Genomic DNA, 20,721 nt, shown 5'->3' with positions numbered 1-20,721 from the left:
GTAAAGGCACTGTGCTAAGCACGGAGGATTAAAAAAAAAAAAAAAAAGGAGTTCATTCATCTCATTTTCAAATTCCTTTGCCACTAGAGAGATACTGGCTGATGCTTATGGGCCACAGGGAGAATTACATGGCCCCCAAATACACCTGCTTGCCAATTTTACTGTCATCATGTGACTACATTCAGGTAGCAAGGTGTTGAAAACAATTCCTAAAAAATCCAAAACTGCAGTTTTCAATCTGGTTGTGGGGGAAAAATGGCCACTCTGGCTCTGAACGATTGGGAGAAAGATATAGCATCCTGCTTAAAAATCTCTGTGTCTTTAAATTCCAAGAATACCAGGACTTATCCCTATTAGCAGGAGAGAGAGTTAGCTGCACAATTTGCATGGGGCATCAGGCTGGGATCATTAGTTACCCAGCAGAAGGCTCTACTGTGGGATTGTGTCATGGAAGAGATATTTGGCAGAGCATAGATCTTGTTCTCAGTGAGGTTGTACTAAAAGTAACATCTGCTGTGGGGTGATGTACCTCATTTTTTAGAAATCCAATGGGCAGGACCCTAGTATAATAGCTTTAGAGATGGAAGGGATGTCTATGGAGGTAAACCCCCTCATTTAACAGGTGAGGAGCTGAGGCCGGGAGGGGCCAAGCGATCCGCCTAGGATTACATAGCTCACAACCCCCTGAAGATAGGTCTTCCTGACTGCAAGTCAAGTGTCCTATCTGCCACACTCTGCTGCCTTTCATCTAGTAGAACTCATGAAACCTCTAGTCTTAACACCTCCAGGGCTTTGCCTGAAGACCTCTCATGATGGAGAGCCTATAAGGCAGTCCATCCCATCAGTTATCGTTGTTAGGAAAATTTTCTTTACATCAAGTTTTCTACCTTTCTGTAACTTCTATCCGTTGTCCTTGCATCGAAATGTTGCTAAAGCAGCATTGTACCTAATGGTGGAACTCAAGGGCATCTGTGTATGTGTTGTCTGACTTATTGTACAACCTTATAACTGCCTTTATCTTGACAAGTATTTGAAAATACTTGAAAGCACCATCCAAGTTCCCCCTGCCCCCAATTCTCTCGTCTCTGGTTTAAACAATCTTTCAAGTGATCATGGCATCATCTTTACCATTGTTTGTTCTTCTCTGCTGGGACCCAGAACTGAAGATAATACTCCAGATGTGGTCTGACTAGGATAAAGTACAATGGGAGAAGGAATTATAACCCCATCCTTCTATAACAATGACTCTCTTAATGTAGCCCAAGATCACATTAGCTCTATTTATTCACCTTTCTCTCCCTCCTTCTCCCTCCCAATTATATTACTGTCTCACATTGAGCTTTCCTACAGTCCCCCCCCCCCCCCAGGCTTTTTTCAGATTGACTGGTGTCTAGTCACATTGTACCCTTCTTGTTCTGGTGAAACTGACAGAATTCAAGTATATGCTAACATTTATCACTGTTGAATTTCACCTTATTAGGTTTGGTTCCATGTTCTAACTTGTCATGGTCTTTTTGGTGGTGCTGGGCCTAGAGTCAGGAAGACCTGAGTTCAGATCTTCCCTCAGATACTTACTTAGCAGTTGTGTGACCCTAGGCAAGTTACTTAACTTTTGTTTGCCTTGGTATCGTCAACTGTAAAATGAGGGTAATAACAGCACCTAACTTGCAGTTTTTATAAGGATCAAATAAGATAATATTTGTAACAAGTGCTTGGCACATGTAGGTGCTATGTAAATGTTTATTCTCTTTCTCTTCCCTTGACTCCTCTTTGTCATTACACTTGCCACCTGGATCTGATAGACTTGAGACATCTGCAAATCTGATAAGCATGTCATCTATGCTTTTATCCAAGACATCCCTTAAAAATAGCAGAGAGCAAGGACATATCCCTGGGGCATTCAGGTAACGCCTCTGATCGCCATACTCCTTGGGTTAATACTAGATAAGTCAAATTCAACTTGTCTCCAACCACAAATCAGTCTGTCAGGTAGCATTTATTAAGCACTTCGGATGCATCAAGACTACGCTAGGCAGTGGAGACACAATAGCTCTAATGATTTTGAGGAGCTTACGTCCTTTGGATCATTTCTGCTTGTTATTGTTGTTGTTGTTTGTCCTTCATTCCTGAAGAGGACCATGACATTGGGATGATGTCATGATTTGCAGGGAACTGGATTTAAGCGAGGGAGGACTGTGCAAGGTCACCGGCCTCACTCTCTCCTCCAGAGTCCAGTGGCAAAAGCTATATCAGGACGACTGGAGATGGCCCCAGATGTTTAAGGCAATTGGGGTTAAGTGCCTTACCCAGGGTTCACACAGCTAGTAAATGTCTGAGGTGAGATTTGAAGTCAGGTCCTCCCAATTTCAGGGCCAGTGCTCTTTCCACTTGTCCACCTAGCTGACCCACCATTTCTGACAGTTACAGACCATGTTTAGGACTAAAGGTGCAGAACAGCAGGTCTGACTTCAACAAAATGAGAATGAGTCTCTTCCAAAGGGTTTCTGTTTAGACACTGGATCAATATTTATATCAATCAGACTACACAACATCAATTCCAGGAAATTCTAAGTGCTAAATATTTAGAACTACTGAAGAATACAACTCCTTAAAGCCTACATCACCTTTCCACATATGAAAACAATTTACAGGCTCCTTCATTACCATCACAGTGGAGCATTTCTGAGGGTCAGCTAGGCTAATTCCCATAAGCATCACAAACTGAATTCATTATCCATTCCAGACCATTCTCCACACTGCTGCTAAAGGGATTTTTCTTTTTTATTTTTAGTGAGGCAATTGGGGTTAAGTGACTTGCCCAGGGTCACACAGCTAGTAAGTGTTATGTGTCTGAGGCCGGATTTGAACTCAGGTACTCCTGACTCCAGGGCCGGTGCTCTATCCACTGTGCCACCTAGCTGCCCCTAAAGGGATTTTTCTAAATCATAGTCTGACCATCTTTACTCTCCACCCCTCCACCCCATAAATTTCAATAGCTCCCTATTACTTCTACTATGAAAGGTAAAATACTTTGTTTGTTTGACATCACAGCTGGACCTCATCCTATCTTTGAAAACTTCTTATGCCTGACTCCCAACTATGTGTTCCTTGGTCCAGCCATACTGGTCTCCTTGCTGTCCTCCATGAATTACATTCCATGTGCACGTCTCTGTGACTTTGCACTAGTCATCTCTCATGTCTGGAAGATTTTCCTTCCTTACCTCAGTCTCTCACAATACCTAGTTTACTTAAAGTCTCAAATCAAGTTTGAACCTCTCTCAACATAAGGCCTTTCCTATTTTCCCCTTATTATCTTGTATCTACTTTGTAGGTGTTCTATACATCATTTATGAACATGCTGATTCCCCCCCTCCCCCAATAGAATGTAAGCTCTTTGAGAACTAGTTCTGGTTTGCTTTTGTTTTTGCATCTCTAGCACTTAGCATAGTGCTTGGCACATAGTAGATGCCTATTAAGTAGCTGATTAATTGATTGTCTAGAGTGTAAGGTGTGTTAAGGGGAATGATGGGAAATTAGTCCATAAAGATTGGGCTTTCCATGCCAAACATAAGATTATGTATTTGTTTCTAGAGACACAGGAGCTACTGAAGAAGCCAACCTTCAGGAGAGGATCAATGACATGGTCAGATCTGGGTTGTAGAAATATCAGTTTGGCAGCTGTGTTTGGAGTGGAGAGAGGAAATACCAAAAGCAGGAGGCCAAATTAGAAGTCTACTGTTGTAGTTCATACAAGAGGTGAGAAAAGATTGAAATAGGATGGTGATGGTATGTAATGAATACAGGATAAAATAAGAGATGCTATGGAGGCAGAATCACACTCAGCAACTGATTCAATATGTGGGGTGAAGGAGAGTAAAAAAGTTGAAAGCAACTCGTTGGAAGGATGGTGGTATTCTTAACAGAAATAGGAAACTTACAAAGAGAGGTAGGTTGGGGAATAGAATGTGCTCCGGTTTGGGATATGTTGAATTTTAGATGGCTATGAGCATAGAGATAGAGATGTTCAATAGGCAGTTGGTTGTACATGATGTGTGCAGAGGAGAGATTTAAGGCCTAAATTTGTAGATTTGGGTGTCCACTGCAAAGCAGTGAGAAATGAATACATGTGAACTGATAAAATCATTAAGAAAAAGAAAGCAGAAAAAGATGAAGGCCCAGGATGGAGTTCTGCTATATATCCAAGCATTGGGGGAAGGGGAGCAGGATATGGACAACAATCTGACAAAAGAGAGGTACTAAAATAGTACAGTGTCATGAAAACCAAGGGAGAAGAGAGTATTCAGGAGATGGGGGGAGTCAAGAGTTTTATCAGGGAGATCAAGAAGAGGAAGATTGAAAAAAGGTCACTGGATCTGGCAATTAATTTGAGTGTTAAGGCCCAAAACCAATCTGTAAGAGGTCAAGGAAGGAGAAGAAAGAAAATGGTAGCAGTCAGTGTAATGGGCTTCAATTTGAACACCTCTCTCTACTGATGAGGAACCTACAATCAAGCAATTTTTACTTAAATTAGACCAAAAATCTGCCATGGAGACTGTAGGGAAGATATTTTTAGGGGTAGCAATGTAGAAGTATTCTACTCTGTTCATACCTAAAGCTGCCTTGTTCACAGATAGTAGGCTTATCAGGTTTGTGTATGACAAGAAGCAAGGAGGGATAATTAATATACTGATGAAAGGATCAGATTTCAAAAGAACTGATTAGCTGCATTCAATAAGATAAAGATTTACTACAGATAAATGTAAAGTTCTACACTTTGGTTTAAAAAAATTCAACTGCATGCATATAGTGAGAAAGAGAGGTAATCAGAAAATCATTCATGTGAAGAGGACTTGGGGTTTTCGATGGACTGGGAAATCTACAAGAATGAACACTTTGACATAGCGGCTGAAAAGCTAAGGTGATCTTTGCCTATGTTAATGGAAAAATCATGCCCCAAACAAGGGTGGTTTTAAGTTCCATGGCAAATCCCAACTTTAGTTGGACTATATCTGTTGTATTGTGTCCAGTTTTGGGTGCCACATTTTAGATGAGACATATTGACAAAATGGAGCTCATTCAGAGAAGGACAACCAGGCCAATTAGGGGATAATAAAAGAGTTTGTGGAGGCAGAATCACTTGGGAACTGATGAAGATCAGTCAGAGAAGGGGGGCATTTACTTTGGAGAAGAGGAAACATTGGGGAAGATGTAACAGCTGTCCTCAAGTATTTTAAAAGCTGTCATATGGAAGATGTTGTAATCCTATGTGCCCCTTCCCTTAGAAAGAAGGAAGATTTTGAAGAAATTCCTAACAATTAAGAGTGGTCTAAAAGCAGACTGGATTGCCCCATGGGGAAGCAAGAGGTCTTATCACAGAATTTCAAGCAGAGGACAGACGGGGAATGTTTTGGAAAGTATTCTTGTCAAGGATATCATAGAAAAGATTCATCTCTCTCAGAATGAGAGATGAACTAGATGACCTCTCAACTTTCTTAGTTTCATTCTATATAATTTTGTGATAGGTACAAATTCGGTGGTGTGCTGCATAAATGTTTAACAACTGGTTCTCCAAAAAATGTACACATTTAAATGTTTAATATGCATTATTAATGTTTTCTTCATCAGTTTAAGTCAAGACAATCTACAAAGCAATATGCCTTTTTATAAAGATTTCTAAGACATAAATGTTTATATTGAAAATTTAACAATTGGCTTTTGTGAGTTGGTTCAAGCTCACTTCTAGCTAAATTCATGTGACTTGTACACTGTGATGGTTGTTAGAAAAGGGGAGTTCAAAGATGATTTTAAGCCTCTGAATGTAGATGACTATTTACAATACTTAAAATTATTTTATAGAGGCAGATTAAAATGATAATAGGAAGCTAGGGGAGCATTATAGTATAAGAGGGTGCTGGATTTGGCATCACAGAATATGAGTTTTGGTGCTGGTGCTGTCTCTTCCAGCTCTAAATTTATGAACTTGTTTTTAAAAGATCCCATTTATAAAAAAGCTAAAGGACTGGTTTACTTATATCAATATGGGAAAGGTACCATAGACAAAGCGTTCCTGTTTAAATGACCAGCAAAAGAAAAGCAAAAAATGAAAATTATACAGGAAGAATATGAAACATTTGGGTTCTAACTATGAGCATGATTCAAAATTAATTTACTTTGGGGAAAGTGATGGTGAATGCAGAGAACTTCTTTTCTTCTGCTCTAAAGAAAATAGAAATTTTGGCATAAAGAAAACAGAATTATTTCAAGACCACACTAATACCAAATATACATCAACTTCTTATCAAACAACTTGGAAATGTCCCACAAATCCCAAAGTTTAATTATAATTACAAGGATTTACTTTGGCAAGGACCAAGAGTTAGCCTATGAAGATTAATGGGAGAATAAGTTTTTTAATAAATACAAGAATTTTAGAGACTTTTACTTAGAATGTATCAGAATAGAAGTATTTAGATGATTTTGGGGAAGTCTTACAACAAACGTACTTAAATGAATAAAGATCTTTATAAAGTCTGTTTGTAGATAGGAGAGACAAACTTTTCAATTCTGCCTCCAAAAATGCTAAAAAGGGAGATAAGTTAAAAAACAAGATACTGTATTTTGTCTGGCTCAACTATACAAAGTCAAAACACTGGTTGATTTGGTCAACTCTGTGAATAAAAACCAGCCCAAACTATCATTTCACCAGTTAATTGACTCCAGGTAGAAAGTACAATAGCTTTGAGGGCTCGGAGATCACTTCAAGACTTACAGGCAGTTCATATGATTATCTCAATAGATACAGAGAAAGCTTTTGATAAAATACAGCACCTATTCCTAATAAAAACACTAGAGAGTTTAGGAATAGGTAGAGCTTTCCTTAAAATAATAAGCAGTATCTACCTAAAACCATCAGCAAACATTATATGTAATGGAGATAAGTTAGAGGCTTTCCCAATAAGATCATGGGTGAAACAGGGATGTCCATTATTACCTCTATTATTTAATATTGTACTAGAAATGCTAGCTTTAGCAATCAGAGAAGAAGGAATTAAAGGAATTAGAATAGGCGAGGAGGAAACAAAACTATTGCTCTTTGCAGATGATATGATGGTATACTTAGAGAATCCTAGAGAATCAACTCAAAAATTACTTGAAACAATGAATAACTTTAGCAAAGTAGCAGGATATAAAATAAATCCACATAAATCATCAGCATTTCTATACATGACCAACAAAGTCCAGCAGCAAGAGATAGAAAGAGAAATTTCATTTAAGGCAGCGGTAGACAATATAAAATACTTGGGAACTACTTGCCAAGACAAACCCAGGAACTCTATCAACATAATTTTTTTTTTTAAAGTTTTTTTGTTTTGTTTTGTTTTTGGTGAGGCAATTGGGGTTAAGTGACCTGCCCAGGGTCACACAGCTAGTAAGTCTCAAGTGTCTGAGGCCGCATTTGAACTCAGGTCTTCCTGAATCCAGGGCCAGTGCTCTATCCACTGCGCCACCTAACTGCCCCCCTATCAACATAATTACAAAACACTTTTCACACAAATCAAATCAGATCTAAATAATTGGAAAAATATCAATTGCTCTTGGATAGGCTGAGCTAATATAATAAAATGACAATTCTACCTAAATTAATTTACTTATTCTGTGCCATACCAATCAGACTACCTAAAATTATTTTATAGAGCTAGGAAAAATAATAATAAAATTCATCTGGAGAAACGAAAGGTCAAGAATATCAAGATAACTAATGAAAAAAATGCACAGGAAGGTGGGTTAGCTGTACCAAATCTGAAGCTCTACTATAAAGCGGCAGTCATCAAAACTATCTGGTACTGGCTAAGAAATAGAGTGGAGGATCAATGGAATAGGCTAAGCACAGGAGACACAGTAGTAAATGACATTAGTAATGTACTGTTTGATAAAGCTAAAGACTCCAGCTTCTGGGATAGGAACTCAGTAATTATGAAAAATAATTTCTCTGATTTGATCTGGTTTTGTCCTGTAGAAGACATGTTCTCTGATCCAGTTTTTTTTGTAAGAGATATTATAAAATTAATTTCTTTGATCTGTTTATTAATAATTTTTTGCAGGAGACAGGCAGATTAAATACTATATTTAACTTTCAACACCCAGAAGAGATAGAATTTTTCTCAAAGGAAAGAGAAAGTTATGGATTATTTGTTAAGATCTCTATCTCTATAGGTGACTTGCCCAGGATCACATAGTAAATGTCTAAGGCTGGATTTGAATTCAGGAAGAAAACTCTCCCTGATTCTAGGCCCAGCACTCTATCTACTGTGCCATGTAGCTTTATAGGTATATAAAGACAGGGCAACTGATTGGGGAAGCTACAGAGTTGAGTGACTGGAAAGGTGATGTTGTCTTCAAAAGAACTAGGGAAGGCAGCTAGGTGGCGCAGTGGATAGAGCGCCGGCCCTGGATTCAGGGGGACCTGGGTTCAAATCCGGCCTCAGACACTTGACACTTACTAGCTGTGTGACCCTGGGCAAGTCACTTAACCCTCATTGCCCTACAAAAAAAAAAAAAGATTAAAAAAAAAAAAGAAATAGGGAAGTTTGGCTTAGGGAGATGATAAGTTTTGTTTTGGACATACTGAGGTTGGGATGCTAATGGGACATTCCATCCAACCTGGAGATGCTCAATAGGTAGTTGATGAAGAGGTACTGGATTTCAGAAGTAAAATTAGATTAGGTCTGATTATATAGATTTGAGAGTCATTTGCACAGAGATGATAATTGAATTCATGGAAAATGTGAGAGAACAAAAAAAAAGGTGTAATGAGAGAATGAATGAAGGAAGTGGATATATAAAGAAAGTCACTTAACTTGAGAACTGTGTATTAGGTCTTCTCAGGCCATATTTTGGCTTTCTCACTTTGAAGCAGCTCCCACAGAATAGTCATCTTTTAAGAATCCAAATCCACATATATTAGAAAGAAGGAAAGTATTTCCAAATTTGGTTAAATGTATAATTCCTATGCAGATGTTTCTGAAAAGACTTTTCAGTAAGCGTGATTATATTTTGAAGCCCTAAGTACTTCTCAAACCCCAACTATACTTCCCTCTATTGTCACCTGATTTTTTTTTTAAGTGAGGCAATTGGGGTTAAGTGACTTGCCCAGGGTCACACAGCTAGTAAGTGTTAAGTGTCTGAGGCTGGATTTGAACTCAGGTACTCCTGACTCCAGGGCCGGTGCTCTATCCACTGCACCATCTAGCTGCCCCGTCACCTGATTTAAAAAAAAAAATGTAGATTAAAAAATATACTAATACTGACAGGGTCACAACAAGGTTTGTCTTTGTATTGTATTGTATTACATCATATTATATTTGGATAAGTGTGAAGCTGGTGGATGGTGTCATTTATACAGTCAAGCCAGAATTATTTTATATAGTACTACTAAGTAGTACAGCCAGGTGGTGCAGTGGATAGAGTGCTGGACTCAGAAAGAATCCTCTTTCTGAGTTCAAATCCGGCCTCAGACACTAGCTGTGTGACCTTGGGCAAGTCACTTAACCCTGTTTGCTTCAGTTTCCTCATCTGTAAAGGAAACGGTAAACCACTCCATTATCTCTGCCAAGAAAACCCTAATGGGGTCACAAAGAGTCTAAATGACTGAACAACAACAGACAAAAAAGTACTAAAGTACAATAAGGCCTTTTCCTTCACTTGACTTTTCTGAATTCTAAGGAGGGAAACAGAAATTGTAATTTGGCCTTGGTTGAATAACATTATATAGGCCAAATTCTGCCTGAGAATACATGAGATTCAAAGACAAAACAATTAGATCTTTCTTCAGTTTTATCTTGAGAAGAAATCTTGTCTTTCTATACATTATTTCATGTTAGATATAAAATGATTTAAGAATTTATAACCCATCATTTATTTTCCAAAACTGCTTGAAACCTACATCCATTTGGATGTTTATATTTTATAAGGGGGAAACAAATTATACTCTAAGCATCATTATGAATAATATTGAGCTAATGCATGTGTTTAGATAAATGAACAGCTTGTTTAACTGAAATCAGTTTTGGCTTTTTGGGTAGGTATTGTGGTTACTATATTCTTTCTAAGATCTGAAGGGGAAGGAGGGGATTTGAGCAAGGGTTCACATTTCTTTGGTTACTATCTGTAGAGAGGTTACACACTGAACCAAATTTGGAAATACCTGCCTTCTCTTTAGTTGCTGTAGTTGTTATTGTTGTTGTTGTGTTGGTCCTTTGTTTCCGAAGAGGACCAATGATGACATTACAAGGGTGATATCTTGATTTTTATGTTAACTGGATTTAAGTGAGGCAGGGCTGTGCAAAGTTGCAGTCATTAGTCTCCCTCCTCTAGAGTCATAGACATAAGTCAAGAAGACTGGTGATGACCTGAGATGAAGCGGGTGACTCTGGCCTTTCTAAATTAAAGTCTTTTCCAGGTCTCAGCTTGTCTAAGGCAACACCCACTCCATGACTAAGGGTCTACTTTACCATCACAAAAATATCACTGTGAGAGGGGGAGATCCTCAAAGTTGCATTCCTAACAATGGCATGATTTGAATATGGAACAAGGCCTGGCAAAACTGAATATCATTCTCAAATTAAAGGCTATTTTGCAAATTACTATTTGGGGGGCAGCATTTTCTATGATTGAATTCATATACTGAGCTTCCAGTGAAGAAACTGTCTAGTATTCCATGCACTAATACAATCTCAAAGCAAGAGAACAACCAGAAAAATTTACTACCAAATCTACAGCCCCGTTTCCCATTAGAATAGAGTTTCACAGTTAAACTTAATTTGAGAAGAGCGAGCTCCTGAAATTTCAAATACAAGGAATCATGTGATAGAGAACATCTTGTGGCAGGATGGAAACCCATGAGAAAAATGAATACAAGCTGAATAAGAAAAGCATGATCTCCATGGCTTCAGATGTAATAGTCAGCATAATAACAGCTAGCATTTATGCAGCACCTACTGCTAGATGTTTTACAGATATTATCTCATTCAGTCCTCACAACAACCCTGGCAGGTAGGTGCTGGTATTATTCACATTTTACAGTTGAGGAAATTTAGGTAAACAGTTCAGTGACTTGCCCAAGGTTACACAGTTGAGTAAGTGTCTGAGATCAGACTTGAACTCAGGTCTTGTCTTCAGGCACAGAGTTCTATCCACTGGGCCACCTGGCTGCCTATGCTTATCCAGAATTTCACACAGCACAGATAATGCAGAAGGAAACACATATTTCTCAGGTTCTTTGTGACTGGCACCACAAACTTCACTGTGACCTTACCATGACTGTATTATTCTTGACCTAGTTGTTTAATGGTTAGAAGGCAATTGAGGGAACAAGAGGGAGAATTTGAGAAGAGCTTTTCATCTTTTGTTCTCTTCTCTTAATTGCAGTTTTTTCTAACATCTGTTTAATCGGAAGATCCTATTTTCAATGGACACTGGTAATGCTCTGAGCATCACTTCCATGAGCTCTGGGTCAGAGCAGGAGAGGAAGCCTACACCTCGCCTTGTGTCATCCTCCATTTAAGATGGTTCCCCCTCAAAACAATAACATTTATCACACTTGAACTACTTGTGGAAGAGAGTAAAAAGAGACAGAAAAGATTAAGGCAGCCAAAGTAATTTGTAGTTTAAGGGAAGAAGCACATCCCCAAATCCATAATAAGTTACCATTCCCCCCCTTAATTAAAGAGCAGTGACTCACCAGCAGTCTTAGCTTTCTACACCTCCAATCAGGACAAGACCAATTTGCTTCCTTGTGTGAAGGGCTGCTCCCCCTGAGTAAATACAAGGTGTTCCAAAAGTCTGACTTAGTAAGCTTAATAGTTTAAAACTTCACTAAGACTTTTGGAAGGCCTCCCATAGGAATTAGAGTTCAGTCCAGGGCAGTTAAACTCCAGTGCATGTATAGCAAAGCAGAGGTCAGAGCTGGGAAGTATGGAGCCAGAGCATTTTGGCTCAGATAAAACTGAATGAGGATCACAGGACTTGGAGCTGGAATGGGACCTGGGAAAAACTAAGGGGGATCAGTGCCCCTGGCCTACCCTTCTCAAGCCTCCTTTTCTACCCTACTTCAAGTGTTAAATGTCCTTATTCTTTCTTTTTTGCTTTGTATCACAGTTCTAAGTCACTGACTGGACGGGACCTCAGAGGCCAGCTAATCTGACCCCCCTCATCTTACAGTTGAGGAAATTGAAGCACAGAGACATTAGATGACTTGTGCAGGGTCACAGAGATAGGAGGTGAGTTTTGAACCCAGGGCTTCCTGGCACCAAATCCAGCATCCCGTCCAATTCTAAGCTGTTTCTCTCATCAAAACTTTCTTAGGAAAGTTTCTGATAAATGATTAACGAGGCTGAATGTGTAAAGGTGGAGTCTATGTCAGTCAATCAACAAAGCAAGTATTGTGCTTTTAATTTGAGCTAGGCCCAGTGTCAGACACTGGGAATTCAAAGGAAAAAGCAAGAATAAAAGAATAACGTAGAATCTGGCTATCACCTTCCTAGGCTCAAAGGGAAAAAACAAAACCAAAAAACAACCCAGTGTTCAGGGCTCTGCATTTTCTACGTGCAGAGCTGGTATCTCTCTGCTAAGGAGGAAAGAGAAAGGGAAATGTGGCAGGACTTAGTGATACAACCTCAGAGATGACCCATTTATGTACTCCTGGGGTTACTGAGAAAGCTGGGGAAGAGCAGAAAGAACAACAGATTAAGAGCCAATAGACCTGAGTTCTAGTCCTACCAGGTCTTCACTATCTGGGTGACCTTGGAAAAGCCACTTAAGCTGGGATCACATGAGCATAGATCTGGAGCTGCAGAAGAACACTGAGCCTATTCCTGTGGTCTCCTCCCCATGGCCCTGTTCTCCAAACATCTTCCTGCCCTCTGACACCAACTTGTTAGAGTTTTCCCCAACTGACATTTCAGTAGGGCAGACTTATTTTACTCCCTTAGCTTTCCTTATTAATTGATCCCCCCATTCCTTAATTATTTTTGTTACTTTTCTCACTTTAATTTAGCTGTTTGGGGTGGTGATCATTGGCTGAATTGATTGGATGCTGGGTTGAAAAGGAGAAAAATCTCTGATTGGAAGCATCTCTCTGAATATGAGTAAACAGACTTCTGTACGTACACGGTCCCTTTCTTATACTCCAAGTTTTTTATTTTATCCCAGGCATCCTCTGCTCTCGAAGTAGTGGAACATGGTGAATAAAGGGCCATCTTCAGGGTTAGGACAACCTTGATTCAAATTCCTCTTCCAGAATGTACTGGCTGTGTGGCCCTAGAAAAGTCACTTAACCTTTCAGTGCACACACGCAACTCTCTAGGAATAGAAATTGCAGAATCATTGCAAACCTATATTTGTAGATGAATAAAACTATGGTAGAACAGTGAAATCACAGATCAAAACAACAACAACAACAACAACTCCACACCCTTTCCCCCATTTTCATCTTTTCTTAGCTTTCTATTGGTCTATCCTTTCCCTGTGTATGACTAAAGAGAAACCTTTGGTTTGGCAATTTTTCTATGATCAAGGGAAGGATTGACATGGATGGAAACGTAGCAGATGTCCATAGTTTCAGAATTGGAAAGATCCCTCAAAGACTGTCTACCATGACCCACACTTGAAAAAAAATATTCTGTCTAAAGACTTCACTTAAAGGCACCCAATGAAAGAGAAGCCCCCCTACATGCCAAGGCATCCCACTGTGCTTTGGGACAACTCTAACTATTAAGAACTTTCTCTTTTTGAAGGAAGGGTGATGTACTTCAGGAACAAAAGAGAGACAAGGCTTAACTTACCTGTAACTTGGATTCTCCAAAGCTACATACTTCATTTTAGAATATCACAGTAGAGATATTATTTAAAAAAAAAATTGTATCCTTTGGAAGTCAAGAGGTAGGCAGTTTAGATGCACTGGATAGAAAGGCCTCGGGTTTTTTTCTGGCTACTTATCATTCCATCTTTGACATTAGGAATAACTCCCTGAGAAGCCATGAGAAAATTACATTTTAGGGCAAATGGCCTGGCCTTGAGAAGCATTTCATTATATTTTTCAATGAAAATGGCAAAAGTTTCTCATAATGGAGTTTGCAGGACCATCACAAGAGATATATTGCCTCATTACCTAATCACAAATCCCTCTGCTCACACCTGATTCTAAAAAAACATAGTACTACCCCAACAGCAGGCAATCCCACCTGCCCAATGACCCTGCTGACCTCTTCTCCCCTCCCCCACCCCAAGAACATATAATAGGCACTCTAAAAACAAAATGAAAGCATGTTCTTTATCTCAATATTCTTGAATGAACAGAATCAATAAAGATCTACTCCAGTACTTTTGTGAAAATGTACCTGAAGGCATTTCTATTCTGACATTTTTGGGGTGTTACTTTGCTATTATAAATCAATAAATCCTAGAAATGAGAAAGAGAGAGAGAGACAGAGACAGAGACAGAGAGAGACAGAGAGACAGAGACAGAGAGAGAGAGAGACAGAGAGAGAGAGAGACAGAGACAGAGGCAGAGGCAGAGGCAGAGGCAGAGGCAGAGGCAGAGGCAGAGGCAGAGAGAAAAAGAGATGCATCTGGTGTAGACTATTCTATACTTTTGATTATCCAAAGGGTCCTTCTGGATTTTCCAAAACATTTCTCATTCCAGTCATGCACTTTCTCTGCAGAAAAGGACACTATGTTATGGAAAGCAGCACTCAGCTCTTTTAGGCCCTGGCTCAAGATTAAAGGATACTCTTCGGTGTTTCGGATATCAACCACCAGCAGCTTGGGTTTACTGGATTTTGTCTTTTTGGTGGGCGTTTTGAAATGACCTGTGCCAGTCAACTCGCACAGGTCGATCAGATCCTCTGCTGAAATCCGTGGTGACACCTCTGACTTCAGGTCATTCAGCTGGATAGATTCTCTGGACTGGAAAACATATAGAAGCAAAACAAAATTAGCTCTGGGAAAAAACAAAACAAAACAAGGAAAGACATGCTGAAAAATCAGGTTGTGATCTATACCTTGTTTTGTTTCATGAGAATTGGCATATGAAACAAGTGGCACTGATGGGAGAAGCTACTGTTCTTGCTCCAGATTTAAACTATATGGACACCAAATAGGTATTTAAACATGTTAAATCTGTCAGAATCACCACAACATTAAATGGGGACCTATGTCTACGTTTAGTTTACGTGTGTAAAGCACTAAGAGGGAAGGTATGAGTAAAGGCAATCAGTTGCCAATATTTGCAAAACACTTTAAAGGCTGCAAACTTGTACATACACATTTTTTTTTAATGAGATATTTTATTTTTTCCATTACATGTAAAGATAGTTCTCAACTTTTGTTTATACATGCTTTACAATTTCAGATTTTTCTCCCTCCCTCCCCTCCCTCCCCCCTCCCCTAGACAGCAGGTAATCTGGTATAGGTTATATCTATATATCTCTATACATATACATATAGATATATATATATACACACACATATATATATATACACATAATAACATTAATCCTATTTCTGCATTAATCCTGTTACAAGAGAAAGAATCAGAGCAGTGATGCAAAACCTCAAAATAGAGAAAAAAAAAACAACAGCACCCAAAACAAAAGAAATAATATGGTTCAATCAGCATCTATACTCCACAGTTCTTTCTTTCTTTTTTTTTTCTTGGATTTGGAGATCCTCTTCTATCATGAGTTCCCTGGAACTCTTCTGTACCATTGCATTGGTGAGAAGAATATAGTCCATCACAGTAGGTCAACACTCAATGTTGATGATACTGTGTACAATGTTCTTCTGGTTCTGCTCATCTCACTCATCATCAGCTCACGTAAGACCCTCCAGGTTTCTCTGAACTCTTCCTGCTCATCATTTCTTACAGCACAATAGTATTCCATTGTATTCATATACCACAACTTGTCCAGCCATTCCCCAATTGATGGGCACCCCCTCAACTTCCAATTCCTTGCTACCACGTAAAGGGCAACTATAAATATTTTTGTACATGTGGGTCCCTTTCCCCCTTCCATGATTTCTTTGGGCAAAAGACCTAAAAGTGGGATTGCTGGGTCAAAGGGTATGCACAGCTTTATCGCCCTTTGGGCATAATTCCAAATTGCTCTCCAGAATGGTTGGATCAGCTCACAGCTCCACCAACAATGTATTAGTGTTCCAATTTTCCCACAGCCTCTCCAACATTTATTATCTTCCTTTTTTGTCATTTTAGCCAATCTGATAGGTGTCAGGTGGTACCTCAGAGTTGTTTTAATTTGCATCTCTCTAATCATTAGAGATTTAGAGCATTTTTTCATATGGGGATAGATAGCTTTGGTTTCTTCATCAGAAAACTGCCTGTTCATATCCTTTGACCATTTCTCAATTGGGGAATGACTTGGATTCTTATAAATTTGATTTAATTCCCTATATATTTTAGAGATGAGGCCTTTATCAGAAGCACTGGCCTCAAAAATTGTTTCCCAGCTTTCTGCCTCCCTTCCAATTTTGGATGCATTGCTTCTGTTTGTACAAAAATTTTTTAATTTAATATAATCAAAATCATCCACTTTGCATTTTATAATATACTCTATCTCATGTTTGGTCAAAAACTGTTCTCCTTTCCAAAGATCTGATAGGTAGACTATTCCTTTCTCTCCTAATTTACCTATGGTATCACCTCTTATGTCTAAATCATGTATCCATTTTGACCTTATTTTAGTAGAAGGTGTAAGATGTACATACACATTTGATCATTACAACAACCCTGTAAAGAAAGTTATCCCCCCTTTTTTTTTTCCAGTGAGGAAACTGAGGATTGGAGAGGTCATATGACTTGCAAATGTCAGACTCTCATTTTGAACCTAGGTTTTTCCTCATTGCCATTCTAGTAATCTCTAATGGGCACAGTGGATAGAGCACTGGCCCTAAAATTGAGGGAACCTGAGTTCAAATCTCACCTCAGATATTTACTAGCTGTGTGACCCTGGCCAAGTCACTTAACCCCAATTGCCTTAAACATCTGGGGCCATCTCCAGTTCTCCTGATATACATTTTGCCACTGGACCCAGGTGGCTCTGGAGGAGACAGTAAGGTTGGTGACCTTGCACAGCCCTCACTTATATCCAGTTCCATGCAAGTCATGACACCACCCCGTGTCTTGGGTCTTGTTGGGAATGAAGGACAAACAGCCATCTCCTCTATGACACACTTAGGAAGAAAAGGCTGGTTTATTAGATGTTGGGGATACCACCCACATCCTAGCTGGGTATTTTTAGTACAAAGAAGGGTGTTCATACCATCTTTGTTTTGACTTAAGCCAGTGAGAGTTGTTATATAATCATTCAATCAAGCCTCCTTACCTACTATACCAAATTGCAGTTGTAGCTTTTTGAAATCTGGTATAGTGGCTTAATCCAATAATAAGACAAGTCTTAACTTTTAAGAGTATCAGAATGCTAGAAAAACAATACTGGGGCATCCTACTTCAGTAATGTTCTGGAGGACGCTGAGTATGTAATCCAGGCATGAGAGGGTGGGGACATTCTCAAAGGACACTCCTATATGCTCTTCTCTTTCTTTCCCCCTGTTTTTTCCTCCTGCTTCTTCCATTCAACATCCTTTCCCCTCTCCCTTATATTCTGACTCTGCTTCTCGCAGAGGCCCAAGAAGGTACCCTTAGCACCAGTGGCTATTGGAAAGGAGCTCAGCCACCACCCAAGTGTAACCCATAGAAGAAAGACATTCACACTACAACGTGTCACTGCCTTCCCCGCCAGGAGCCGTCCCTCCCCTCGTTTCTTTCCTTGTGCTGCTGGGTCCATTATTCTCCCAGTTATCATGGCTTGCCACCTTGAGGACATTGCTGACTAGTTCCTTTACCTCCCTTATCACATGCAATCAGTCTGTTGCTGTGTCTACTCCATCTCTAATATTTCTGACCTTCTATTTCTTCCCACTGCCATAAACCCAGTTAGGGTCCTCATTTTGTTTTTATAGAGACTATCATTAGTTTCCTAATCGTTGTTCTTGCCATCAGTCAACCCCTTTCCCAATCTATCCTTAAAATTTGTACCTCAGTAATCTTCCTAATATACCACTTTGATCACAAGGTTCTACTAACAATCCTTTGCTTGTTCCCCAAATTCCTAGTTGTGCTAGTTGTGTCTGACTCTTCGTGACCCCGTTTGGGGTTTTCTTGGCAAAGATACTGGGGCGGTTTGCCATTTCTTTCTCCAGCTCATTTTACAGATGAGGAAACTGAGGCAAACAGGATGAAGTGACTTTTCCAGGGTTGTACAGCTAGTAAGTGTCTGAAGCCAGATTTGAACTTATAAAGGAGTCTTTCTGATTCCAAGTCCTATTGTTCTATCCACTGCAAGACTTAGCTGCCCACGTTATATTATATTATGTTAAATATATCACATGACATGATATATTATACATCATGTTATAGTAATTATATCATCATTATACCATATTATATTACTTTACATATCATATGTTCAGCTTTAAATATACAATTCCTTATCCTAGCATTCAAGGCCCTCTCCTGATACTAATCTACCTTTCTAAGCTTATTTCTTTGTTTTTTTGGGGGAGGTGGGTAGAGGGAGAAGCAATCAGGTTTAAGTGACTTGCCCAGGGTCACACAGCTGCTGAGTGTCTGAGGCTGAATTTGAACTCAGGTCCTCCTGACTTCATGGCTGGCTGGTGCTCTATCCACTGTGCCACGTAGCTTCTTCTTCTAAGTTTATGTCTCCGTTTCATATACTCTAGGGAAACTGGATCTATATTCCCTATCCTTATCTTGCCTTCTGTTTGTTTCTTTCTTTGGGGTGTGCTTTGCTCCCCCGCAACCCTCCCTCCCCCTGCTATACCTAGAATGAACTTTCTCCTACCTCCTCTCCATCTCTCTATCTGATAAAATTCCCCCCTTTTAAGGTCTACCTCAAGGTGGTACTTGAACTTTCTACTCCCTGCTCCCCCAAACACATATAGTTGATAGTGATCTTTCCTTTGTACCTACTGCATTTTCCTTTGTTTCATAATCATTTGTCCATGTTTTTCATCTGAAATTAGACTTTAAGTTACTGTTTATCTTTATCGGGAATGCCCAGCATAACACTATACAAACTAGGTACTTAATTTGTGCTTATTGAATTTAATTAAACTATTAACCTCTAGACCAAATATCTTGGAAGTAAAAATTTATAATTTAATATAGGATATAATTTGTGCACTATGAAGATTAGGACTCTAGTTTTGGGATTATTCATCCTACATGGCTTTTATACATTGGAGAAAAACATCAATACTGTTCTTTCACACATTCATTCACTCATACATTCATCCATTCATTCATCACATATTTATGGAGTGTAGGCTCCCTGGAAGGTACCATGCTAAGGTACAGGACACAGCTTCAGCTAAGACACTGCCCTTGAGCTTAAGGAATACCTGTAGAGTTTGCTTCACCCCATTAACTTTTAAGTTGAAGTGAGAATTATAGGGTGATGGAAAACGCATTTTGAGTCTAAGAACTTGGGATAAAATCCTAGGATTGCTTCCTTGACACCTGTGTGATCTGTAAGATGGTGGTGTTGGCCTAGAGGAGTTCTTAGCCTTTTTTTGTCTTGTAGACTCCTTTGGCAGTTTGGGGAAGCCTATGGACTTGTCAGAATAATGTTTTTTAAATAGTTGAGGGAAATGCTAAATTTCAATTAGAGGTCAGTGAAGAGAAAGATGTAATTTTTTTTTCTAAGTTCTCGGACTTCATGTTAAGAATCCCTGGTCTGAGGGGCAGGTAGGTGGCACAGTGGATAAAGCACCGGCCCTGGATACAGGAGGACCTGAGTTCAAATCTGGCCTCAGACACTTGATACTTACTAGCTGTGTGACCCTGGGCAAGTCACTTAACCCCCACTGTCCTGGAAAACAAAAAGAATCCCTGGTCTAGATGACCTCTAAAATCCTTTCCTATGATATTATACTCTCCTATATAGTCCTTTTCTATAACTCATTCTGTCTCCTTTCAAGTTTCATCTCAAGTCACTAGAGACAGAAGGATGTCTAGGTAGGACCCTTAGGTGGGGCAGTGGATAGAGCACTGGTATCAGTAAAGTACCGGAAGTTCCCAATTGATGCAGCAGACACCAACCACTCTCTTTCCTAGGGGTAAGAATCCATCAATGAATCAGTAGTAACATTGCAATAGAAGTACTGGCCTGGGAATCAGGGTCAAAGGTCCTCCATCTATTTGTAACAGAGAAGGAACAAGGAGGAGGAGAAAAGAGACTGAGATGCAACCACTGAGGGCTGGGAAGAAGTGAGGTCTCACCCTAACTCTAGCCATAAAGAAACCTACAGAAACATAACCTTAATCCACTGAAACACTAACTTCCTTTGAATCCCCAGGACAAACTGAATTTTCCTACGAATGTCCATTAATATTAAGTTCTAGCCAGAAAGGGTCATTGACATTGAACTTGGTGCCACCTAACAAATAGTTTTATAATTTGTTCACAAAATTCTGTTCCCACTTCCCATTCCCCCTAAAAGTTGCAGAAATATAAAATTATTATAATATATTTATGACAAATATATTATAATATAAAATATATTTAAATAAGCAATATAATAAATGCATATTTTAATTATAATTCTTTATTTTCCTACCATTCT

At 39.3% G+C, this 20,721-nt stretch overlaps 1 protein-coding gene across 4 annotated transcripts in view; it reads right to left on the bottom strand.

Annotated features, from left to right (window-relative positions):
• The window catches only part of TBCK (TBC1 domain containing kinase), a 285,598-nt gene that overhangs the window by 26,812 nt on the left and 238,065 nt on the right, over positions 1 to 20,721 (bottom strand). For all 4 annotated transcript variants that reach the window (XM_043971552.1, XM_043971551.1, XM_043971553.1 and 1 more), the window contains one exon: positions 14,789 to 14,964. In XM_043971552.1, the coding sequence (XP_043827487.1) occupies positions 14,789 to 14,964 (176 nt within the window). The remainder of the gene's footprint in view (positions 1 to 14,788; positions 14,965 to 20,721) is intronic.

The sequence above is a fragment of the Dromiciops gliroides genome, chromosome 6 (genome assembly GCF_019393635.1).
Source record: "Dromiciops gliroides isolate mDroGli1 chromosome 6, mDroGli1.pri, whole genome shotgun sequence".
Lineage (NCBI taxonomy): Eukaryota > Metazoa > Chordata > Mammalia > Microbiotheria > Microbiotheriidae > Dromiciops > Dromiciops gliroides.
Note: the sequence above shows the minus strand (reverse complement) of the source record. Positions and strands in the feature narration are given on the sequence as shown.